Below are 26,328 nucleotides of genomic sequence, written 5' to 3'. Positions count from 1 at the left end.
GCATTCCTTAAATACAGGATGTTGGGATTTCTTTTTAAAAGGTAAATCTCAATTTAACTTGACATTTTTTTGCCTCTTTTGAATATTGATTTTTTTTCCCAATAACATGTGAGTAGTATATTATTTCATTGAGGTAATATCTAAAAACACAGTAAATAAAAAGTGAAGAGCATTACATTTGAACCTTAAAAGTTTGCTAATAGTTGTGAATAAAATACAAGTGGTTTATATAACTTTTAGCTTTAGTGACTGTTTTGAAGTCTCCTCCTCACCCCTGAATAATTATTTGTGTGAAACATTTCTATCTAGTTTTTGAACCTGGAAAACTCTTTTGATGGAAAGGACTATGTATGTGGGAGAATGCTGCAGTTCCTAATGGAAACTACAGAGGGTGAAGAAAACTCTGATCTCCTGTCCTTTCAGCTGCTGGAGACACTGCTGTACAGAGTTCACTTAAGCATGTTTACAGGAAGACATCAAAATGCTCTTGCCCTACTTCAGGTGATTTGTCAAGTTACACACATTTAATTCCTATTATACTAGATTCTTAAACACAAATTACGGTTATATAGTTTTTCATTTTAAGTGCCCGAACAATTCGCTTTTCTCTTTCTGGTCCTTTTTGGTGCCTAAAATTCTAGTAGTTCCAGTTATAGACAAGTTATCTAGTTCTATCAGCAGAAAGTAGCTAAAATTGGGGAGATTCTTTTGTGCATGAGTTAAGGAGGCAGATTTGGATACATTTTTTTAAACTTTCGAAAAGTTATTGAGAATTGCCTCTTGATTGCATGATTGTTTCTAAAAGGCCCTCTTTAAAAAAATATTGAATTTTTATCTTACAACTTGCAAACATGTTTTGTAAAACTGCAACGTTGTTACAGTTTGTGATTTAGTTATTTAATAGTCCAAGGCTCTTCAGGCTAGTCTGAGGTTGGCAATTTCATATCACTTTTTCATAACTTATTTTAAATATACAGTGTTTCTTCTTTGAGTGCTTGCTTATGTCTATTCCATCTAGGTGTGTGCACACCCCGTTCACAAGTTCCGAAAGCTTTTTGTCCTTAGCAGTACCCGTTGGGCCAGCAGGGGAGCCCCCTGGAGTGGCGCCAGTATATTCTAGCATATAACCCCCTGCTAGCCCTCCACCCCCTCCGTTCCTTCTTTCTGCCCTTGATGGTTGCTGGAAGCTCTACTTGCCTTTACAAGTGCACCCTTAGCTTTCATATGTAAATAGTTTCTCCTTAGGGTAGTTAACAGTCGATTATTAGTAGATAGTGATTAGATAGTGTTGATAGTAGTTTCCCCGGCTTCCTTCTGTGAGGAGGGCATACTGGGGCCCCAGGGCTTCAAACCCTGTCAACAGTACTCCAAACCCATGCCCTACAGAGATCCACACACGGACTGTTTAAAGTGCCTCGGTGAGGGCCATTTAACTAACACCTGCAAGATCTGCAGGTCCTTTAAGCACTACATGCATCTGACGAAGTGGGTCTTTGCCTACGAAAGCTTATGCTCCAACACTTCGGTTAGTCTATAAGGTGCCACAGGACTCCTCGCTGCTTTTGCAGATTCAGACTAACACGGCTACCCCTCTGATACAGAGGGAGAGAGACTCCAGGCTTAAGCTCCTGTTAATGGAGTCGGCACTTCAACCCCTGGTGCCACCGTCGGTAAGGAGCGCACTGGCATCGACTACAGAGACAGAGCAGGCGCCAAGGCACACGGCGCCTTCCCGGCACCGATCTCAATCACCGGCGCTGTTGACTAGTAAACGAGCGCAAAGTGAAAGGTTGCTGCAGAAGCAGAACCGGAGCGCCTGCCCTCGGGAGCTGGTGCTTCAAGAGAGGAGCCGGGTAAGATCGGGAGCCCAAGGAGGCCGGGACCTGTCCCTGGAGGAGGTCTGGAAGCCATCCACGCCGGAGATGTTCACTGCGGCCTGGGAGCTGATAGAGCTCACGGCCTCCTCAGGCCTGGCACCGCATGGCACGGAGGAGCACGTGGGCCACAAGACCTATGTGCCTAAGCCAGCCCTGGCACCACAGCTGGCACCGCTCAGGCAAGAGCCGGGTTCGGCACTGCCGTCCCCGGTGCAGGAGGCACCATGGAGGAGGGCACCTCTTCCCATGGAGTCGTCACCGTGCGCTCCGGCGTCCCACGCCATGTTGCCCCCGCCAGTACCGCCTGTACCCCATAGAGGGAAAACGGCTGCCATGGCTCACCATGCAGCGCAGGGGGAACAAGGGTCTTCTGCACTGCTGTGGTCAGCGTCAGAGTGCTCTTTGGAGTCCAATGCAGAGTCTCTGGTTTCGTCAACCTCCTCTTGACGGTCGGCTGCATCTAGGGTCTCTTGCTTGTCCCGTCGGTCGGCGCTCCGCTCCAGGTCAGGTCACCGGTCCTCGTCTTGGCACCGCTTGGGGCATCGCAGCACACCCATGGTCCGGACTTGGCCCTCCCCAGTGGCAGCCGCCTATGCAGTGGCCCTTCTGGATACTGTGTGCCTATCATCAGGCGCAAGGCCCTGACCCGTTGAGACATGGGTCTGTGGCAACCTCGATACGTTCTAGCTGTAGGTCTGCCCCCTTGTCCTCCCCACTCACAAGGGACCCGGGCTCGGAGACTAGAGCCAGCCCCCCGGGATCGAGAGGTGAATCGGCTGATCCACTCTGTCAGCCCCTTCCAGCAGGCCCTGCGCAGGGCCCTGGCCCCAGGACTGAGCCTTCCGCCACAGTTATGGTTCAACTCTAACTGCTGGAGTCCTCGTCCTCATCACCGGATGAGGCTTTAGCAGACCTATCTCCAGGCATGCCTACGATGGACATGTGAGCCCACCAGGACCTCCTCAGGCACCTCACGCAGAACCTGGGGTACAGGCAGAGGAGGCTAAGGAGGGGGAGGACCCGATGGTGGACATTCTTGCAGCTGACGCCTTGGCTAAGATCGCCCTCCCTCTGAATAAAACGGTGGCAAAGATAACCAAGACCTTATGGCAGATACCGGCCTCCATTCCCCCAACACAAAAAGGGGTTGAGAGGAGGTATTTCGTGCCCCAATCCGGGCATGAGCATCTCTTCGCACATCCACCACCGAGTGGTGGCTCAGCAGTGGTTCAGGTGGCTTGCCAGAGGGAGAGGCAGCAGCAGTGGGGCCCTGCTCCAAAGAGTAAGGAGCTAAAGAAGTTGGACCTGCTGGGGCGGAAGGCATATGCTACGGCGGGCCTACAACTGAGGATCGCAAACCAGCAAGCGATGCTCAGCCATTATCTGTATAATTCTTGGGTGGCTGTGGACAAATTCAAGGACCAGCTGCCTCAAGCTTCCCAGTGGGAGTTTGCCGCCTTTGTTGAGGAAGGAAGAATAGTTGCACGAACAGCACTGCAGGCCGCTGCGGACTTGGCAGCTTGTGCCATGGCCACGCGCATTGTTATGCGCAGGTGCTCGTGGCTCCAGATCTCCAGCATACCGTAGGAGGTCCAGGTGATGTTACAGGACCTCCCTTTCGAGGGAGCAGAGCCTGAAGGTGTGCTACTTCCCTCAGTGACATCTGTGCAACTCTGTCTTTAGGTAAATGGGTAAGATAGAGTAAATGCAGGGAGGAAACAATGCGTAGTACAAAGTCCATTTTTGTATGGTCACTTGTCTGAGTAAGACAAGTCTTGGTCATTGTCGTCCCCTAAGCCCCTCATATTATGCTATTCTATATTACATATTGATCTAAGAGTAAGGGCCATATTATGTGTTTGCCTTTTGTGTACTTGGGCTGCTTGCATGAATAAGGAGATAAGGTATTGGATCCATTTCTGTCTTTGGGATGCCTCATCAGAGTCTTTGGAAATATAGAAGCGTCTGGTTTCCTTATTCTTTCTCTAATTTTCAGATCTCAGAATCTACTACTCTGCTATGTAGAGCATCTGTCAGAAATATAATCTTATTCATCTTTTACCTTTACAGAATGCTTTAAAATCAGCTAATGAAAAGATAATAGCAGAACGCCTTACCATAAGTGACCGCTGCTTGGCTTGGCTAGCTTATATACATCTAATAGAATTCAGCGTTCTCCCTGTCAAGTTTTATGATCCTGCTAATGCCAACCCATCAAGGATAATGAACAAAGAGCCATTTTTAATACCATGGCAGACAGTTCAAGATGTGAAGACCAACCCTGATATGTTGTTAGCTGTGTTTGAAGGTAAGCTTATTTTTGTGTTTTAAGGAAAAAGTAAATTGAGTTCATAACTTTGCTGCTGCACTGCTGCTCTCATTCAGATAGGCAGTGCCTCTCACCTGTGGAACTGAGGATGAGAAGGAAAGGGTTCAAACTTTGTCCAAACTGCTTGCTCATTAGTGGTACTAATTATTGCCATATGAGGGTGTGTCTACACAATAAAGTTATTTTGGTATAACAGCCATTATTCTGGAATAACTATGTGAGCGTCTACACAACAGTATCAAAATAATTTCAAAGTAACGGGCGGCTTATTCCGACTTCTGTAAACCTTGTTCTATGAAGAATAACGCCTATTTTGAAATAACTTAGAATGGCCCTGGTGAGAAGCTATTCCTCCTGGCACTCTAATTCAAGGCAGCACATCTACATGTGGGCACTCCTAACAATCTTTTGGGAATCCTCATGCTCCCAGTTAAGCCTCCTATGATGAAGTCATGGCTTCACAGAGAGGAGTTGGGGTGTAAAGTTCCGGCATGGTTCAACTGAAAGCCGGATCGACTAATGGATGCAATGCTGGTTGATTTGCAACAGGATGCGTAGCTCACTCTTTGAGGTTCTGGGGAAGCTGCTGATAGTTAAGCATGGAAAGTTTAGCTTTTTATTGGTACTTATCTGTAAACTTAACTTCCCTGTGTACAAAGAGCTACACACAGAACGTTTCCATTGATGAAAAACAAAATTTACAGATAGGCAAAGTAAGAAAACGCTGCTTGAGACCTTACTGGAGACATATTACAGGATAATGTTTACAAAATATAGCTTGACATGTGATGACAATTCATGCTGCACAGTTATAAAGTTTTAACTTTTTGAACTTGAAATCTATTGTCATTAAGTAATTGTGATACCCCCTATTTCCCAAAATTGTGAAAACTTAAATAAAAAAATCATTAAAAATAAATGACCTTTCAGTCAAAATTATTTTTGTAAAAATAGTCACTCTACCAAGGCTACCTGTAACCTGTCTTGCACTTGACTTGGTGCTTGAGGGACTTCTCAGCAATTTTGTGTGGATAGGGACAGTGTTCCCTCTAAGCTGTACAGCAGCACAGCTTCAAAGGTGATGAATCAGCTCCACCTAATCAGGGCTGTGTGCATGGAGCTGACTGACTGGGTGGGACTGATTAATTCGCTGTGATGCTGTGCTGCCCTGTAGTAGTTTAGAAGGAACCCTGAATAGAGACTTTGATAGAGGGAGCACAGTAGAGAGGTGCTGTACCATGGGATTCGAGCCTCAATGCTCTAATGATTCCTTAGCTCCAGAAAGTGGGAGGGAAAGCCTGATATTTAAAATGAAGTCCCTGCTGCACAGATACTAACAATAGAAAAAAATTATAAAACAATGTAATTGGGAGAAATTGAACCACTTGCTTGTTCTGCTGCTGAATTTCTGATATCCTGAAGTAAAAGGATGGACTTAATCTTGGAGCTTCCACCAACAGCATGGAACCCATCTGAATTCCAGAGGTAAGAGGCATTACCAAAAGATTATTAAGTAAGAGAATTTCATTCTTGAATTGTGTGGTGCTAAATATCTGAAAACAACTATTCTGAAGGTCACGTTTCATTTCCATAACTCATAGATAAAGCTTAACTTAAATATAAGTGTTGTATAGATTTGTGTAATACTTACTTAAATCTGTATAAACTTACATTTAAAGACTCGATTTTTAAACTTGTCTCTTTAGATGCAATACAAACATGTACTGATGAAAATCTTGGCGCTGATGAAAGAATAGCAATCTGCCTTCCTCTCTACAGAAACATGATTGCTTTGCAGCAGTTACTGGAGAGGTGAGAACAGGTTATTAGACAGAACACTTATATAAGGATGTTTAGTTCATCAATATGTTTTTTTTAACTTTTAACTGATTTATTTAAGGTGGGATGCTGCTATAGAACTGTGTAGCTCATTGCTGGAATTATGTCCTGTCAACTGTCAGTTGCTGGAAGCGCTGGTTACTTTATACTTGCGGAAAGAACAGAATGACAAAGCTTGTGCTGTGTGGCTAACAGCATTTGAGAAAAATCCTCAAAATGCACAGGTTTTTTATCATATGTGCAAATTCTTCATCTCCCAGGTAAAAAAATGTTCTCATGGGTTTTGTGGTTGGTTTATTCTGTAAAATGAATATATTTGTGCCTTGCAATGAATAATTAGCAATAATACTTAGCATTCTTGTACTACTATCAATCTTCAAAGCACTTAAAATGTAACTAATTCTTGCAAAGCACTTGTGATGTGTCATCCTCATTTTATAGTTAGGGAAATAGGAACAGGGAAAATCAGTGACTCCTGCAAGTCAATAGGAAGAATTGTTGTGAAAATTGGGTTCAGAACTCGAGTACCTGATTCCTGGTCCTGTATCCGGACCACACCCTTGTGTAAGAAGAGTAGAGGATGTCACAATGCAAACACATTAGTATGTTAATTCCTCTCTCCCTGCTACCTGTTCTTTGATATAAGTTAATTGTGTTGCTCCTTGAAAGATTCAAAGGAAAGCAGAAGCTATTTTAAGAAGATAGTTTAATGTGTTTTTAACTTGCGTGCTGTAAATAAAAAGAAATTTTATGTAATGTCTACTTTATTTTTAAAACAGAAAAGGGCAGACAGTATCCCTCCATTATTGCAAGAATTTGTCGCCGCTTTCTTTGAGAATGTATGTCACGAACACAGTCCTATGGATCTCTTACGGTAGGATTAGAGAAGGCATTATTTAATTCATGCTGGTATAAGTGTGTCTAATTTAACCAAAATATCAGCTGTTTGGTGTAATTTACAATTTATTGTATTATCCGATTTTATTAAGTTGGAAAACTATCAACAGGACTCCTTTCCACAAAAGCAAGGCAATCTAGAGTGGTTAAAACTCCATTTTTAACTTATGCTGTGCTTACATTTTACAGTCCCTTAGATCATGCATTGTTTTATTGTTTGCACTCTTCTTATTTGACCAGGTCATATTTATTGATTTAATCTGAGCAGTGCCAGGCATCTTTCAGTTAAATTGGTCTAAGTGATTTCATTTCCTTGCTTTTTGGGATGAGCAATAGAAATATATTGTATATTTTGGCCAATTTTTCTAAAGTTCTGTGCCTAAAATTACACTCCTAAACCTACCTGCATAAGACCCCAGTCCATCTATGCATGTAACTTTAAACAAGGGAGTAGCTTCATTCAAATTAAATAAACTTCATATTCAGTTTTTATATACTGTCATCTTAATGCGAGTAATGCAAACTTTATTTCTTCACAAACTGATTAAAGGTAGATAATTTTTGGCTGTAAAGGGTTGATGTATTTATAATGTGAAAGGAAACATGTTTGCATCAATCACAGATGTAAAGAAGCTCAGTTTGTATATAGCCTAGTACATGGGTGGGCAATAATTTTTGATGGAGGGCTACTCCAAGAATTTTAGTAAGTAATCAAGGGCTACACTTGTCCATGATATTAATGGAGGTGATGTGGAGTCTGTGTTGGAGGATGGGTGCAGAAGGGAGCTTGGGGAAAGGGATGGGGTGCATGAGAGGATTGACTTGGTGCAGGAGGGGGTGCAGGGATTTAGGTTATGTTGGGGGGGGAAGAGGACTGGGGTGCAAGGGAAAGGGCAGAGTTAGAGGGCAGGAGGGGCTGAGGTGCCAGAGGCTTTCTTTGGCTGGGAGGTGCTTACCTGGGCAGCTCCCAGTAGCAGGTCAGCAGGTTCCTCAGCCAGGGTGCCCAAATCTATGCCCCTACACCAAGTGCGGGGACTATGTATGGCTCTGAATTCTTCACACTAGGAGGGGGTACTTCCCTGTCCTGCAAATACAAAGTTCACATTGGCTATGAAACTGGCCAGTGTGATCTGCCAAATTATGGTGGGGTACAGGCAGTGCGGAAAGCCTCGCTCCAGGCTCACAGCATTCAGAGGGCTGCCCTGAGAAATGTGCAGTGGCAGGGCAGGCAGAGAGCCTGGCTGATTACATGCTGTGGGCTGAATCCGGTAGTTTGGTAGGCCGGATCTGGTCCATGGACCATATTTTGCCTGACTCTAATCTAGTAGTACCTTTGTGGAAATCAAAAAAAAAAAAAAAAAAAAAAAGAGGCTATGTTTTTAAAAATAGGTGTTGAGATTTGATAATCTTTTATATTTTTAGAAAACTGATGCTTATAGATTTACTTTACCTATTTTGATGGTGAGATATTATTGGGTTTCTAAAATATATCAGTAAATGTCTATCTGGCCAGAATTATTTCTATATAGAGAGAAGTAGTTTGTGTTCAAATGTGCATGTTTTTGTTGTAGGTATCTCTTGAATTTTCCAATGCCGATTGAATTTACATCACCTATCTATAAAGGACATCTTACAGATGACATTTTAAACCAGCAAATCCCATATTTGTGGCAAATCTATTGGTGAGAATTTTATTAGCCTCTGTGAGAAATGCACACTTGATCTGCAAACAATGGATTTTCTGATTTTGTTCAGAGTATACTTAAGTGTGTATTACGTTGGGTTCTTTGTGAATGATTAATCCACCAGTCCTAGATGCTTCCCTGACTGCTGCAGAAGGGAGGTGGTTTTACAGAGCTGTGAAGGAGGATGTCATCATGCTTGGGAATAGTTCCAATTCTCTCTTGCTGAGCTTCTGACCTGTCGGTAACTCTGGCTTATCTCTACCAAAAGGGACAAAGGCTTAAACAAAACAAAACCCAACAACTTCATTTCACTCTTTCAGCTATCTCCACTTCTTGATTTAGGTTTTTCTCATTTTTCTGTTTGCCTTAGCCTAGTTCTTCAACATTCTTCTTCCCCACTCTCATTGGCCCAGTCTTCCTACAGTAAAGACATTTGTGTTCTAAAAGTTGAGACTTTCCAGAGCTGGACCTCCTTTCAACAAAGGAAAATGCCAAGGTCATGGTTTTCATCAAGAAGAATGCAGGGCGTATAGGTGACAGATCTCAAGTCATGCACTTATGATCTACTTTTGTTTTTTCTGCTGTTGTTTCTGAAAAAAGGATGTTCAACACTTGCCAGGCGAAGATACAAGTTATCATGGTAGCACCCAGACAGCCGAAGAGGACCCTTCTTTTAGAATAGGCTGTGTCATTGAGTGATTCTCTTATGCTGTCATTTTAAGAAGTGTACTTCATGGTCTGGTTTTATGCCATCTCCATGATTGACCGCATGGCTTTTCAAAGAAAGAGTCTGAGACAGGAGTAACTTTCCAAATGAATACTACTTTGCTACTTTCAAAGAAACCTCCCACCAGATATTAAAATTCTCTCAACACATACATCTGTTTCACTTACATACATTTGTTTCATTCTTTCAGATTAGATGGTAAGGTATTTGGAGAAGGAACTTATGAGGCCTCCGCAATACAAATAATAACATGCAAAAAGAAGAGTATGTAAAGATACAACTAATATATGTCATGTAGTCACAGACCATCCGTTCATGTGACTTTTATATCTTATTTCCTATCCATGGTTGATGTTTCTGAGAATAATTTCAGCAAGGAGAATTACTGAACTTAATCAGCCACATTGATATAGTAGAGCAGCACAGCATCATTAGCTATGCCCTACAAATCTTCAAAGGGACAGATGGACTCAGACCTCTTTCCTTTTCAGGTGCAAAGGTTTCAGAGTTCACTTTGCCATGTGGATTGCTTTGTTATACGGTCACACAGAGTGGAAATAACAATCTGAAAGCTCAAGGAGCAGCAACATTTACTTGGAAAAAGTGTATGTGACTTTTTTGTGGCTAGTGACTTGGTCCTCTGTTCACACCTTCTCCAAGTATTATACACAGGGCCTTTGGTTGTCCACTGTGCTGCCTTTGGCATGGTCATTCTCCAATCTATCACAGAGGGTGTATTCAGCTATCTAGCTACATTTCATTTTTATACTCTGTCTTGCTATCTTTCAATTTCTGTATGCATTTTTTTTCCTCTTGTAGCTTGCCTTAGCCAAAGACTTCTCCTTTGCAGACTTCAAATACAGATTGGTTGGATGAGTGCCTGACAGAAATATTTCATCTGTTAATCTCTAACCTTGAAAAAGTTTGGTCCATCATGCTAATCGTTTTGTTCTTCCAGGAGCAGAAAAGAAATATTAAATATTTATTGTTCGTTGTTTCTCTTTTTTTTTTTTTTTTTTATTCCTGCTCTTCTGATGGGGCAGGGTTGTTAATATATTTGCTGTTTACTGTTTCCTCCCCGGTATTGTTTCTGAACCTTTAGTGTTTAACTAGCAATCACAGTCTGATATCTCAAATATACATATAATTAAACCTTTGAAATTGTATAGTTCGGGAGCTTTCCAGAGGGAAGCTCTGGCCACCTGTCTGCAGCAGTCAGAGAACACTCTCTTAGGTTAAGGATAGACAAAAAGAACATTACTTTTTCAAGAGTAGAAATGTACAGGTAAGAGAAACTTGACCTTTATTTAAATGCATTTAGAAATATCTACTTTACAAGCTAACATCACACAGCAGTTAATGAGTAATAATGATTTAATAAATTATGACTGATGAAATTGGGCTCATTTTAGCAGCATTAAAGATTTCATTTCTGCCAGTGTGGAACTCTGCATTGTCCTTATCTCCTTTATTTAGTATACAAGAGCAAACTCACTAAAACATAATGTTGTTCTTTTACTTTTAAAACAAACAGTTTATGCCAGTCTCTTCATGCAAGTGTTGGTGAAGCACTGGATGCTTATGAAGCAGCTCTTGGAGCAGTGATGCAACAGGAAACTGTGCAAAATATTTGGATGGAGTAAGTTTAGTGGGAGGGGATAAAGCTACCTAATTTCACAGTTGTAAAAACTAAGGCCTTTGGAAGTGTCAACGTGGTTTTCTGTTGTTTTTTGTTTTTGTTTTTTTGCAGTTACCTTGTTTTTCTTAATAGCAAAATTGTTGGATCCAACAATAACGTTCAAGAATTCAAGCTTTTTACTGATCTAGTGAACAGATGTCTAGTTACAGTCCCCACCCGATACCCTATTCCTTTTAGCACTGCTGATTATTGGACCAACTATGAGTTTCATAATAGGGTAAGAATTTTTCAGTAACCAACTATTAAAATATGCGTTGCTAATAAACTTTTTAGCAAATGCTTTTAACTATCTTATTGTATTCGCGCTCCCCAAGCTTATATTTTAATTTTTGATTTTCTTAAAAATGTGAGTTCATTTTTAAGAGAGTGGCCAACCAGAGAACAAGGGAGACTGCTCTGAGCATAGAGGGCATAAGGATAAATGGAGAAAAAAGTTTGGAAAAGTGTTAGAAGGAAGAAATTAGAACACACATTGTTGGCAACAAGATTGTGTGTTCTTAAAGGTGACGTTGAGCTGTAGTTTAAATGCAGTGAGGCACACAAGTGAAGAGATTCAAGGAGAGTGTTGCTCTATACCAACAAGACAGCTATATTGCAACAGCAATGACATTTTTAATAAACTGGGGAGATGAAAAGATAAGATTAAAGAAAAAGTTAGTCATTCAAACAATTTGATTGGGTTGGGTGTGTGTGTTTGCAGAGAGGAGGAAAGGGTAATTTATTTTATTTTGTTCTGTTTTGGTCATGAGAGGAAGGACAGATTTCATGGTGTGCAATGGGGGGGAACATAATTCTACCAAGAAGATGGCTGTAATAGTGGGAGATGACAAGGGTATTGAAGTTGTGATTTTATATTTTTAAGAAAGTTGTTCAATGGAACAACTGAAGGTTGTGTGGTGTGGCCAGAAGACATCCAAGATAGGATATCTGAGAGAGGGTTGGAGATAAATGAATGTGAAGAGTGTAAACAGTTCTGGGAATTTTCTGCATGGAGGAGGTAGTTAAAATTTATAGCAGTAAGTAAGATTCAAGTGTAAAAGAGGATCCAGAGTAAAGTCTTACTGAGTTGGCAACAATAAAAGAAAGTAAGAGTCCCTGAAATATGCTTATGGAATTATTAGTAAGATAAAAGAATCAGGAGACCTCAGAGGGCAGTTCTACCTAAATAACTAGCTGAAATGCTTCCTTCAGAACTGTTTCAGCACAGAACAAGTGATTTGATGGTATAAGCATTAGGGAACACGTGTCTGTGAAGTGATAAGTATAAGGAATTTTTGGTTGAATAACACTATACTAATGTTTTGCTGTCCAGTAATTAATTAGATGCCATCTCTTTCCCTGTTCAGAAAGAAGATTTAATGGGTTTACTTGGCTAGTGTAAATTGGTTTAGATCACTGAGTTCAACAGAATATGCCAGATTACACCAGCTAAGTATATAGCCTTATTGTTTAGTTATCGAACATCTGGGGCTGTTGCCATGAAGGACATGAAGCAAATAGTTCAAAACTTTAATTTATACTATTATGACAGAAGATAGTATAAATTTGAATGTAGAGCCTGGGGGTGTGGGTACCTTTTTAATTGGGAAGAGTTTTGAAAATTTAACCGTGTATAATATTAAAGCGCCAGAATAATATAGCTGCTTTTGCAATTTTTGCTCATGAAGTTTGAGCAGAAAGAATCCTCATTTTGATTATCAGCTGTTTTGGGTTTATTAACTTTTTACAATAATAATTGTGAATTTGCTAATCTGAGGACCACATTTCTTTCTGGAGGCTGGAGGAAGCTTCACTGTAATAGATTTCAGGTTTTGTTCAGTTTCATTTTTAAACTTTCTAGGAAAAAAAAGTAGTAATTGTTTCTCCCAAAGAATCAGTTAAAAACAAGTTAAATGTTTATGCTTAAGATTCATATTCCAATTATTATATTGTTTCTCATTAAAATTACAGGCAACTAGAATTGGGTTCACTTTTATATTCAAATTTTACAGGTAATTTTCTTTTATTTGAGCTGTGTTCCAAAGTCTCAACATTCCAAAACCTTGGAACGATTTTGCTCTTCTATGTCTACCAATCCTGGACTTGCACTGAGGTAGGAAAATAAACTTAAGGGTGTATATTGCTAATCCCTCAGATATCTCTTGACAAGTTTGCATGGTTAAAACTGCAAATTCAGTGCATTAAAAACCCACATACAACTTGGCTAAAGTTTGTTATAAGCAGAGGTTCAGCTTCAGTATACCCATGTATCTGCCAGAACACATGTGAAAGTTCTCTAAAAAATGCTTGGTGTAATACAAGAGAGAGAATAAAGACAAGTGTTATGGTGACCAGTGAATGGAGGAGTGTGAAAAGGGGACAAGTTAACAAACTGCAAGTACTACTTTGCTGCATCCTGCCAAAGAACACTCTTGTATTTTGGCATCTTATCAGTCACTTTCTGATGTCTGACAAAATTCTGTCACTTCTGCAGAAGGGCTAAAAAGGGACGTGCAAGAATTATTGGTAATTTTCCTAGTGCTATCTGGGGTTTGTAGTCAAAGGCCAGAAGCTCCAGCCTCTTTTTTTTTTTTTTTTTTTTTTTTTTTTTAAATTTGGGGAGAGTAGAGAAACGCCAGGGAAAATGTGTGTGTTTAAGACCTACAACTTCTTTCTATTCAAAATGTTTCTTCAGCAGAGGACAAAGAATATATTGGAGTGTGACAGGTCTAGTTTGAGCTTTAACTTGAAACTTGTTTAGATATCTTTATAAAAAGACAGATTCATAATTTGTCTTTAATTTCTTCTTTCCTGTTTACAAGAATTTTTAGTTGATGATGCAACAGATGGGAATGATTTATATTTATGAAATGTTTCAAAATGCATATTTACTCAGAATGGGCATAGCTTAAATAAGGCATTATTTGTCATATACAACTATAGCTCAAATGGTCAGCTTTTTATTTTATAGACTGAAAAATCTTAAAGCTCTCTCTTTTTCTTGTTAATGGCCCGGGGCCTGAAATTTTTTAAAAGACACAAGATGAAATGGCTGGATTTTTTTTTTTTTTTTTTTAAAGCCAAGAAATAAATTCCTCACCAAAACCTGTTTATACTGGTAGGATATACTTACTAGAAATGTTTGCTAACTTATGGAGAACTTGTATCCTGTGCTAGGAATGTCCGTATTTACAGACCGGATATAGGGAGATCTGATTTCATGCTGTTAATTCCTAGACATGTGAACATATAAAACTGTAGCTGCCATTTGGAACCCTTCAGCATATCACTCTTCTTGGAGACGTATACCCACTTCTCACATGCTAAAGACTAGATTTCTGCTCTGATCTCATTGTATGCCAAGAAAATGCTTTGTGTTTCTTACTCCACATTTTGTTGTGATTCCCTAAATGTTTGCCTCCAATAACGTTTTAGCTGACCTAAGCACTGGGGGTGTCGCTATGCACAGAAGTGCAGCACAAATCAGCATCGTTGTATCTTTTAAAATATTTATCTTTTTATTCCTTATAAGTGCTGTACTTATTTCCCTTGACTTTCCTTTACAGGCTGCTTCAACAACTTTGGGAAGAGAACAATGTTCAGATACTGAAACTGCAAGCCAAGATGTTTACATATAATATCCCAACATGCCTGGCCATCTGGAAAATGTAATGCAACAATCATAAACCTGTTTTCATAGATATTACTTTTGTTTATAAGGTTTGCATCACAAAGGTAAATCTGAAATATCCTTCAAATTGGATTTATATTGGTAGGCTATTCCATTATTAGAGTTTCAACAGTTGGTTAAGACAGGCAGAGGTATTGACATGTAAATTGGTATGTAAAATGAGTCATCTAGTTTCCATGTAGAAAAAATATATAGGCAATTTTTGTGTGGATAAATTTAGAAAATGTATTTACAAACTGCCTTTTAATTATTATATTATTGACTTCTGTCTCCTCCTCCTCTCTACCCTCCCTTTTATATATCACAATAGCAATAATCTCCATTATCCAGTGATGCTCAACTGATCATTTTCTTCAGTGTTTGTTCATAATGGGGAACCACTGAAATGTCTTGCTCATGTAAGGTTGTTTTAAAAAATAGCTACTTTTTTTCTGTTTCACTATAGATTATCATCAATGGAAGTTAGTCTTTTATTTTCAGGGGTTTTGTATTCCCATCCCACAATTAATATTCTGCCAACAATGGCATTTATTTCTGTGCATGGATACATTATTTTTGTGTGTTTCTTTTTCTCAGAGCCATTGCTGCTGAGTGCTTTCTAAAAGGACAGAGAGAGGTAAGTTAACATTGTAACTGATAGTTTCATAACTGTTAAAACTGCCTGTCTGTTCCTCCCACTTTCCTCTTTTTGACTGGACACAGAGCACAGGTCATCTTACAAAATAAGATTTTGGGGTAGTTGAAATGTGCTGGACACAAATCCAAAATGGATACTTCTAAATACAAGGAATCTTTTTGTCAGTTCATTTTGAAGAACAAAGCACTTCAGTAGTACTTATACTTCCATCACAATATGCTCTGTATGTTTTCATTTGTGCTCAACATAATACATAGTAAAAGCTGTGTGAGTAACAATACTTCCGTTTATCTTTCAGACACTGTGTGTTATGGCAGTGACCCCAATTCTTATGTTGCTTATAATTTTTCCATTATAAATAAAATGAAAATTCAATCCTTTTTAAAGAGTTCTGTTACCTCCGTTGTTTGCAGTGGGACTTGGCGGAGGTATGGTTCTGATGTCAGGAAGGTGTGTCTGCTCACCTTCTCTAATTCAGTTGAGGTTAGGCAATGAAGCTGGTCAAGGTAGTCATTGGCTATCTGTATTTCATACAGCAGAGTTTGTTTTTGGAACAGAAGTTCTCAAACGTCATTGTCCCATAACTCTATTGTGACAAAAAAAAATTACTATGCAACCCCAGGAGGGGAGACTGACGTCTATAGGCTCCCGTCTGGAGCAGAAGCCCATGACCTGTGCCCCACTGCTAATGCCCATGGGCTTCAGTCCTATGCAGTAGAGCATCAGCCTCAGGTGGGTGGACTTGGGATTCAGCTCTAGGCCCCAGCAAGTCTAAGCCAGACCTGGCAATCTACTCTTTTAAAAGAACATTAACTAGAGGGTCACATACTGAATAGGTTCTATAGGCCAAGCTCATTGTACACAATAGGGATCCCCTACAACACCTTCTCTTTACCTCCTCCTCAGTTTTCCAGGAACTCTGTGTGAGTCCCCCTCTTTCCCTTTATCCTCCTATTCTACTGAGGGTATGTGTCTCCCCCCTCCCCCAGTTTCTTTTCTTTATATCAGACAGTCATTCAGCATATCAGTATATTATGCTCTTGGGTATATGAGTGTATATTGTTATGCTGAAAAGTTTTAAATTGCCATCATCTGGTTTTTTGATCCTTAGAGAGTTGTGATATATCCACGCTATAATTAAAAAAACAACTCTCAGCTGGCCCATGCCAGCTGCCTGGAGCTTGGGCTAAGGGACGGTCTAATTGCAGTGTACATGGTTGGGTTTGGAATTGAGCCTAGGCTCTAGGACCCTGGAAAATGGGAGGTCCCAGAGTGAGTCTGCACTGCAATTAAACAGCCCCTTAATCTGAGCCCTGCAAGCCAGTCAGCTGGCATGGACCAGCTACAGATACCTAATTGCAGGGCACACCATGCGGACTTGGTTGAAGTTTATGGGTCTGCTAACCAGAGGCCAGGAGGCCTACCCCCCAATTTCCTATTTTTGATAGTCCAATAGCACTACTCATGTACCTTCCCCAGCATCTCCTTGCAGCAGATCTCAAACAGAATGAAACTTCCAAACAGGACAAGGACAGAACTGATCCCACTCTGCTTGCTGTTGCCTACATCAAAACACTCTTTGGCCATTGAAAGATGCATTATGTTGGATGACCAGGAAGCCAAGAGTTCTGGACTTACTGGTGTTACTTCTGCACCCCTCAAACTTTTATTGAGCAAGACCTTTCAGGTTGCACAAATTGGGAGTCTCAGCTACTTAGCAAGATTGGCATTCTTTCTGAGAGACATGTTTCTCCTTGAGTATACTGTCTGTGAAACAGAACTTCTGTGTATGTAACACAATGTTTCATTGGGTTGTCATCTTGAGCTTGTCCTCTCGGGATAACAGCATCCCCCTATTTCCAGCTATTGTATTGGTACTGCTTTGGCTGAAGTGGGGTCTGTGCTGCCTTGCCGGGGGTTCAGAATGAATGGCATAGAGATTAATTGCACATAGTAGAATATTTTTGCCTCTTTTAAAAAATACTGAGATCAACATAGGAAATACCTGTGTTAAATAGTCATTTAGGCTGTGAAGTCAAGCACTTAAAAGTTAAGAAATACCAGAATTAATGTTAGGCAACCTTCATTTGTGCTCCCTGGCACACATTATGATGCCATTGTTAATGGTATAGTCACAGCCTACCTTTGCTCCAGACACCCTGTCCCATTCAGTGTACAAGATAGACAGTATTCAGGGCATGAATCAAGGTTGCACAGTGAAATAAGACTGTAGGACTCCTGCCTCATTCACATGAGTTCAGATATGTAGAAAATGAGGCAGGATTCTGCAGAAAGAGCAAGGATAGGCTTTATGACAGTTGAATGCATCTAGTTGAATGCTCTGTTCCACCTTTACTTCTGCAACAAATTCCTGATTTGTGTACACAGACCGAAGATTGTCTCTAATTATTTGTTCTTTTCTCAGTGCTCAGACTGAGACATTTGGGGCCTGAATTTCAGCAATGCAGAACACTTGCAACTGAAATCAGTGAGATCAGTGAATGCTCAGCATCTCTGTCAGTAAAAGAAGCTAGTCTAGAGCAGAGGTAGTCATTAGGCAGACTGGTGGCCAAATCCAGATCACCAAACACTTTTGAAATGACTATGGAATCTTTCTATTGACTTACACAAAAATAACAATTTATTATTTCTCTGGAGTCAGGACTTCGACTATACCATGACTCAGACATTTGAACCTAGACAAAAAATAATTGAATACCTCTGGCCTATGGTAATGAAGCAGGGGTGGGAAATTGGAAAATCTTGAATTCTGGTTCTGCCACTGTTGGACAAATACTCCCTACCTATGGAATAGCAATAATTCTTACCCATCTGTCTCCTGGGGGGTTAAGGTTTAATGTCTGGACAGTGCTTTGAACTGCTGTAAAATGCAACCTAATCACAAGAAATGGAGTAGGTGTCTTGTTTTGAGGTTGTCAGACACCCCAGATTGGTGGGGACATTCATAAGCTTTGCCTTAAATTCCCCTGTTCTTCTATTTCCTGTCTGTAAAATGGGAATAATAATTCTGTGTAACAGGGGAATTGCTAAATGAATGTTTGAGACAGACAATACATAGATGAATGCCATGCACAAAAGCCCTGGGAGCAGTTAATTCTGTATGCAGTGCTTGATTTGGATGATGTATTGTAAGCAAGACATAGAGCCACACATTGAATGATGAGAAAAAATGTTGAATATCTGCTTCATTCCTTGGCCATCATGCCTCCTGGGCAATGACAGAGGCAGGGGAGTTATGGAAAAAATGGTACAGTATGTGCTCAGTCATGTTAGTGTGTGCACAAGGGTCAGAATTAAAGCACAGGTTGGCTTAAATCTGGCATTTCCTAACTTCTGAGTACTTTAGTTTGCAACCTGCATTTTTTATAAGATTGGGTTTTGCATGCAGAAATCTTATTGCAACAGTTCTATGTGCTATAAAATCTTCCAAATACATTGAATAGCTGTATTTTGGTATTTGTTTTTATCTTACAGGTCCACCATTTATATCAGAGAGCCTTTCAGAAGTTACCTCTGTGTGCAACACTGTGGAAAGATGTAATGTTTTCTCCTTATGTTTGTTTGAGGTTTCATATAAATTTTCTGCATATCCCATATCCATTGATGTGGTGATGCTCAAGCTCTGGCTAAATCTTATATCTGCTTCCCCATCTCTTACAGCAACTCTTGTTTGAAGCATCAGGCGGAGGTAAAACTGATAACCTGAGAAAACTAGTTTCCAAGTGCCAAGAGGTTGGAGTCAGCCTAGATGAGCTTTTAAATTTAAACACTTACAGAACAGAAAGCAAGAATCACTGAACGATGGGTGCAGGCAGTCCTAAGTCCTATTAAATGCCAAAATCATTTGAATGATTCTTCAGGCTGATCCATGCCTAAGCTCTGTGTCATGCAGATGAGCATTGCTGAGCATATCAAGTCTCCAATCTGCTTTCCTTGAACCTGGAAACAATTAACATGACCCTCCTCTCTGGATAATTGAACTCCCTGTTTGGCCTGCTTCTGGGCCCTGCCAGAATCTCATAACATCATGTACGTAAGTATAGTTAATCAAAATGACAGACATTATTTTTTTATGTTTTCCTTTTATTTTCCTTTTTCTTTATCTTGTGCTGTTCCTGATTCACTTGACACTCTCGCTGATGCCTGAGAGATCTGTGTTTGGGGTTAAGTACTGGACTGTGTTTACAGTAAAAAGCAAGCAGTCCACTTTGGTTTTTCCTTTTTTAAACCTTTTTGAGATTTTTTTCATTACAGGATTTAAAACAAAAGCAGCCGCTCTTAAGGAAAGCGTAACTGCCAGGGCCACAAGTATGCTTCTTGCACTTGAAGGCTCTAAGAGGGCTGTTTACTGCCCTTTCTGCATTCTGGACTCGCGGCAGAGACTATTAAACTTGAAGATTAAAGAAACTATTGCAAATGCCAGTGCATCAGAAAAAAGAGTGGTCAATTATTATGTGCAATTTTTTTGTAAAGTAATTTTAATTTATAATAAAGTTTAACAGTTTAAAGAACAGTTAATATTGAACTGTTTTGTATTAAGATACTACTCTGTAGTATTAGTTGTTTATACAAAGCTATTTTGAATATAAGTTAACTTTTAAGAAAGCTGTTGTCTTTATTATTTGTTCTCTATTAATAATCACATGAAAATGGGATTGCGATATGGTCACAGTTACAGTGACTGGGAAATACTTTTCATCGCCATGAAGGATCTTTCCTCCTTCTGCCACAAACACCTTGCCATGTTTTGACAATTACCACTGACAACATTTACTTGAGCGCTGGCAAGAACAAGATACTGCTGTGATGGGGTGAGGTCACACATGACCCTTGAGGGTGATTCCTGGGGTGCTGACAAGGCTTCTGCCATCCTCCTTTTTTGCTCTCTAGGGCTTCTCGATGCTCTGTCCTGCTGGGCTAGCTCCCTGGTCTCCCCCAGCCAAGGCACAGAGCTGAGAATCACATCCCCCCTTCCCCCACACTCCCCCGCAGAAGCACTCTTCAAGTCCAAGGAAACTCCAGTTTTGGGCCTAGCTTCCTTGAATACCATTCCCCAAATGGGATTGAACCCAAACAATTCCAATGAGGGATAAGCCCCCTTTTCCCTCTTTCATTGTTATACACATACTGATTGCTCCCCCAGGTAATAATTATTTACACTGGACTTGATAGAAAATAAGTGATTTTATTAAGTACAAGCAGTAGCATTTAAGTGGTAATAGGTGAAAACGGGCAGAGCAAAGTAGATTACAAATTCAAAATAACAGAAAATGCTTAGCTACTTCTACACTAAAACTCCAGTACAAACTTATTACCAACTTACTACACACTCACCATAAAGCTGTTTCTTTCCCGCCAAACCTTCCACACCATGGCAGTTTCCGGTTCCCTCTCTTGAGTGTGCCACACCAGCAAGCCAAAAGACCCAGACTCCTGCTTTCCTATTGTAGGGGAAGTCACCTAGCCATTTCGGGTGGACATGTGACTTCCCCATACCAAGCACTGCCAAGAATTAAAGGACAAAGAGATTAACTGTTGCATATCAAGACATTAAGAGTTAACACCCTTGACGGCTTTCATTCACACATTTAGAAACCATAAAGCACTCCATGTGTCAATTTTACACACAAGAATGATGCATATACCGAAATAAGATAAACCGATCCAGCAGATTTACATGAAGATTGGTAGATTATATGAAGCAGTTTGTCCCAAGCATCTTTGTTATGTATATTTGTGTTCATAAGTCCATTTCATAAAGCATGGGGGGAGAGTCCATCACAACTGTGTAATAGAAACTTTTTTTTTTATTCCCTAATTCTATCCCTTTAATCATATGAGATATGGAGAAGGGGCTTCCTGACACACACTACACCATGGGATGTGTCTGCCAATCCAGAGAACTGACAGGCATTTGCTGGAACTGGTTGGTCATGTGGTACTAGCTCACTTGTCAAATTACACAACTAAATACTATTATAGGCTGTGGCCAAACTGTGGTTTGTGAGCCACGTGTGGCTCTTACGGTTAAAGTGAAGCTTGTGGAGGGTCCCCTTCTTCTTCCTCCCTACCAGACTGGGTATGGTAGCAATGGAACTAGAGCAGGAGTAGGCAAATACCAGCCCACAGGCCTCGTCAGGGTTAGCATCTGCACCTTCACAGGTATGTGTGACTGCAGCTCCCATTAGCTGTGGCTTTCTGTTCCTAGCCAGTAGAAGTGATATCCCAGTCCATGCCACTTCCCACAGCTACTGGTCAGGAATGGCAGTTTCCCCCCTTGGCCATGGATCCCAGTTATCCTTACCTGCAGATGCATGGTAACTATAACAATGGCAGCCCACCAGGAGCTAACCCATATCATCTGCTGTTTTATTGCCCACCTGTGAACTAGAGGCTTTTGCAGGGAGAGTGGTGTAAGAGTTTTAGCCTCATTGGGGTGCATTGGGGGAGAAGCCACCTGCCCTGGGAAGAGTCACCCTATGGAGCAGGTTATGCATGTCCTGCAGCTCAGAGAGTCATGAAGTTTGGATGTGCCAAGATAATATTGCTGTAAGTGAGGAAAAATACTGGCCCTAAATCAGGGCAACAGAGAAAGATTCTGGTCTTCCACATTATACATAACCTCATTTGAAGAAACAAAACTTCAAATAATTGCCCTTCTAAAAGACTGGCTATTGCACTCACTGATTGGCAAGACAGCGTTTGGGGGGGGAGGGAGCAACAATAATAAATCCAAGCTCTAGTTGAGTTAAACAAAGTCAGAAGTGCTCAAAACTATTTAGTTTTGAATGAATCACATGTAGACCACACAGTAGGAAATTAAAATGCAATCAGTGTTTTCTGTTCTAAATATGAAATGCCTCATGAGAGTTTAATGTGTGCTGCGTAAAGTATTTTTCCAAAATGCATTTAAAATTTCATTAATGAACAATAGCACCCATGGCAATTTTATATATGCCCTATTTCAGGGAATCGTGGAACATTTGTGTCCATACATGCTTCACCACAGTGATGCTACTCTAACCTTATTAAAAGTAGTGTTCATCACTGTAATTTACAGCTTTTGGACTGTATGAGTGCTCATGTTCTTAGGCACAGCAGATACTTATTGTCAGTGTTTTGTTACCTTCTTGATCTTGCTCTTCTGTGCCTGTGTAGCAGAAAGCCATTTGGCTCACTCTCATTCCAAAGGAACTTAAGTTTTAAATCTTCCTCAGGAAATTATGTACTCTGCCTTAAAGGTTTCTTCATATAGTTGGAGATAGCAAACTAAGCAGCATTGCTGTTTTCCTTCTGGTCATCTGTAATCCATATAGCTTTAATTTATAGCGCTGGTATATAAATTGGGCTATGGCCCACTTCTAGTTGGCTGAACACTCTTGTAACTTTAAGGAGAATTTTTTTAGAGAAGCAGTGACAAGGAAGATGGATGTCCTTTAGAGCAGCACAAGTTCATGTGAATTTTCTCTGGCTGGGCTCAAAGAAAAATTCATTGGCAAGTGTTGAAGATTTCTCTCACCTTTGAAAGGTTCAATGTTTTTTCATTAGAAATTGAAATTCTAATGACTTAACCTTCTATATACCTTAGTGGCCTTAAAAAAAAGGAGAATTTAAACAATTGCATTTACTGTCTGGTTTTAGCAATTCATTTTCTTCTTTGATCCACTGTTTCATGTCTGTAAGGGAAATATGAAACGGTTAGCTTCATAAAAGGATACCTTTTCAACATCTCCTCTTCTGAGACCCTGAGGGCTTTTCTGTCAGGGGTGACAGATTTTAAAACTAACCTATTTCAAATTATGGGTTTACATGGCTGAATCATAATAGAAAACCAAATCACTCAACACATACCTTTAATTTATAGAAGCAATTCAAATTGACTAAACCTAGTACATGTTCTGCTTCTTACCCACACCTTTGATGATGTAGGTTTTACCCATGAAAGCTTATGCCCCAATAAGTTGGTTAGTCTCTAAGGTACCACAGAACTTCTCATTCTTATAACACAGTATGTCTTATAGCAATGGTCTCCAACTTTTTAAAGCACAAGATCACACTTTGAATTTAAATGCAATCCAAGATCTACCTCAAACCCAAATACCCCACCTCCTTTGTGCCTCTTCTCTGAAATCCTGCCCCTGTTCACTCCCTCCTCCCTCACTTTCACTGGGTTGGGGCACAGGCTCTGGTTTTGGGTTAAGGGATTTGGAGTGTGAGAGGGGCCCTGAGCAGAGCCTGGGGCAGACAGTTGGGATGCAGGAGGGGGTTCTAGGTGCAAGCTCTAGGAGGGCATTTGGATGCAGGGGTGCTTGGGGCAGAGGCCTGGAGTGCAGGAGGGGTTCATGATGGGGGTAGGGTTATGGGCTCTACTTATATAGCTCCGGGAAGGTGGTGCAGTGGGGCTAAGGCAGGTTCACTCCTTTCCTGACCCTACACCACTCCAAAAGCAGCCAGCAAATTCTCCCCTTCCCAAGTCTTGTGCCCCCTCTTTGCTCTGTGGACATGGGATACAAATCAGGAGAAGGTGGCACCTTGGCATCAGCACTCCTCTTCTCCCTGTCCTGTCCTGCCCTGCACAGAAACCAGGAAGCTCCTGAGGGGCCATCTCCAAGGCAAAGGGCAGGAGATGAGCAGCAGTGGGGGACGGGCAGCTGAAGTGCTGGCACTTGGTAGCCTCCTGGCCAAACCAGTCAAGATCACCTGTCAGAGGCTCCAAGATCTACCAGTAGATCCTGATCTACTGGTTGGTGACCACTGTCTTATAGTGAGTCACTGTACTTGTAGTTCAAGCTGTGTTAAAATAGCTTGTACTTTGAGAGCTGCTAATGCTGACTGAAATCAGCATTCAGTGAGTGTGGGCAAGATAGGGTCCATGGGCTGCATTTTCCCTGCAAAGTCCTTTGATCTGGTCTGCAGCTACCCTGCCACCGCGGGTGGCCCAGCTCCAGGCTCGGCAAGCACTCCTGCCTTGGAAGCAGCTGGGGCCAGAGCTGCGGAGACTTCTAGGCCCCGCCCACAGACACCAGCCCTGCAAACTGGAAGGCAAAAGGTGGGAGAGGAAGGGGCTTGTGCTGAGGGGAGGGGGGCAGGGCAGGAGAAGAAAGGGGGAAAGCATCAAGGGACAGGGTGGAGGAGAGAGAAATGCCAGGGGGCCAAGTGGAGACAATGAGGAAAAGGGCAGGAGGAGGGAGGAGAGGTTTCAGTGTGGGTAGGAGGGTGGAGGGGACAGGGTGATTCTGGGAGAAGAGAGGGGAAGGGCATTGGGGCAAGAGGAAGCAAGGGGAAGGGGAGGTGCTGGGAGAAGGGTTGAAAGGGGTGGGCATGAGGAAGGTGGGGATGGATTAAGTCGTGTGAGGGCACAGAGGGGCATGAGAGGAACTGGGGCACAGGGTGGTGAGAGGATGAGCATCAGGGAGAAAGGGGGCAGGGGTAGTGAGGGAGGGAGGAAGCAACAGTAGGGTGCAGGGGTAAGGGAAGGTGCAGGTACCAGGGGATTCTGGAGGTGAAGCAGAAGGGCAGACATCTGCAGGGGAGAGACTAGCACCAGAGGAGAGCGGGTTTCGTGGGGGCCAAACTCATCCCCTATGGGTAGGAGGATGGAGGGAAAAGTTCTTAGGGGGGGTTACTTTTACTTCTGGTCATGTGTCCATCTTGACCCTGAGAGGCAGGGGCATAGTAAAAAGAGGTCAGGGGTGTAGGTAATATGTCCCTAACTTTGGTTCAGAAAGTATGGTCACCATATGCAGAGAGAAATGACTGTCCTAAAATGGGGCAAGCTTCCTTTTTGTTTTTTCCTCAACAAAAATCCTTGGTGTTCCCCATTAAAAAAAATTGTTTGGTGTTCCTCAGTCTTAAAAAGTTTAAGGAACACTGGCCTAGAGGGAACTGCCAGCTCTTCAGAAAAGGCTGGTGCTTCCTTCTAGGTGCCGCGTGCCTGGGGCAGAGGGTGAGAGACTTCATGAATTCCTCTGTTCCCAGGCCTTGATTGCGCGCTCCCTCGCCCATGGCCAAAGTCTCCTTCTCCACTTCCCCGCCAGGGACCCGTGGCACTTGGAGCAGCCCCTTTCTGCCTGAGCCCCTGCCCCTTCATGGCAGTGGCCTGTGACCCCTACCTAAATTTGTGAAGTGGCCCCCTCCCTGCACAAATTATTGCCCATCGCTGGCATACACTTCTTCACACAGTGGGTTCAGAGCTGTTAGTTACCCCTTTTTACGATGTGGTTAAGCCTGGTCTCGATTGCACCTTCCCCGGCAAGGAAGTGTTAAACATGATTCTAGTTAACATTATTTTATCTCGGGTGTGAACAGGGTCTAATTAGGCTCCTAAAATAAATTCCGCCTCAGCTTAAGAGTGAAATCTAATGACTACAGCAAATGATTCAATGAATTGGAGAAACTTACTTAATTGGGGCAAGTATTACTTAAGATATGTGCACTCGCCTGCCAGCTGCATGGTCCATGTGTGGAAGGGACTGAAGGCAGATGCTGCTCGTGCTGAAATAAGGGTGCGTCTATGCTGCACCTGTAGCTCAAAATAAGCTACGCAATTTGAACTAGGCAAATGGCGTAGCTTATTTCGAATCAATTTTGAACTAACCTGCTATTCTGAAATGACCCTTACTCCTCGTGGAATAGCGAACCCGTTATATTTCAAAATAACGGGCTTGCTTGTTAAGACACAGGGTAGCTATCTCAGGATACTTCCAGTATCCCGCAGTACCTGCAGGGTAGACATAGCCTTAGTGACCTTTTCTTTCTAGGCTGAAAAATGTTTAAAATAGCATTTTGTATGGAAGGATGCTTTCTAGCTTGCCTTCACTAGGAGAGCTGCTCTGCTATCAAAAACTGTACCAGTCACTGAACAGAACCTTCAGCTCCATCTCCTTCCTCTGCAGAAGGCAAGCTCCTTTTGCTTCAGTCTGACTTACCAGTATTTTTATTGAAGAG

The 26,328-nt window shown here is 41.6% G+C and overlaps 1 protein-coding gene across 2 annotated transcripts in view; it reads left to right on the top strand.

The window, feature by feature from the left end:
• ZFC3H1 (zinc finger C3H1-type containing) overlaps window positions 1-19,986 on the top strand; it is a 65,964-nt gene extending 45,978 nt beyond the window's left edge. For both annotated transcript variants that reach the window (XM_075931838.2, XM_014572789.4), the window contains exons 23-35: window positions 310-501; window positions 3,948-4,185; window positions 5,913-6,018; window positions 6,107-6,305; window positions 6,825-6,919; window positions 8,514-8,624; window positions 10,889-10,993; window positions 11,105-11,270; window positions 13,045-13,145; window positions 14,599-14,700; window positions 15,300-15,339; window positions 18,856-18,918; window positions 19,042-19,986. In XM_075931838.2, the coding sequence (XP_075787953.2) occupies window positions 310-501; window positions 3,948-4,185; window positions 5,913-6,018; window positions 6,107-6,305; window positions 6,825-6,919; window positions 8,514-8,624; window positions 10,889-10,993; window positions 11,105-11,270; window positions 13,045-13,145; window positions 14,599-14,700; window positions 15,300-15,339; window positions 18,856-18,918; window positions 19,042-19,179 (1,656 nt within the window). In that variant the 3' untranslated portion in view covers window positions 19,180-19,986. The remainder of the gene's footprint in view (window positions 1-309; window positions 502-3,947; window positions 4,186-5,912; window positions 6,019-6,106; window positions 6,306-6,824; window positions 6,920-8,513; window positions 8,625-10,888; window positions 10,994-11,104; window positions 11,271-13,044; window positions 13,146-14,598; window positions 14,701-15,299; window positions 15,340-18,855; window positions 18,919-19,041) is intronic.
• The last annotated feature ends 6,342 nt before the right edge of the window (window positions 19,987-26,328 follow it).

The sequence above is a fragment of the Pelodiscus sinensis genome, chromosome 1, assembly GCF_052426305.1.
Source record: "Pelodiscus sinensis isolate ZL-2025 chromosome 1, ASM5242630v1, whole genome shotgun sequence".
NCBI lineage: Eukaryota > Metazoa > Chordata > Testudines > Trionychidae > Pelodiscus > Pelodiscus sinensis.
The sequence above is the reverse complement of the archived record's forward strand: the minus strand, read 5'-3'. Positions and strand labels throughout refer to the sequence as shown.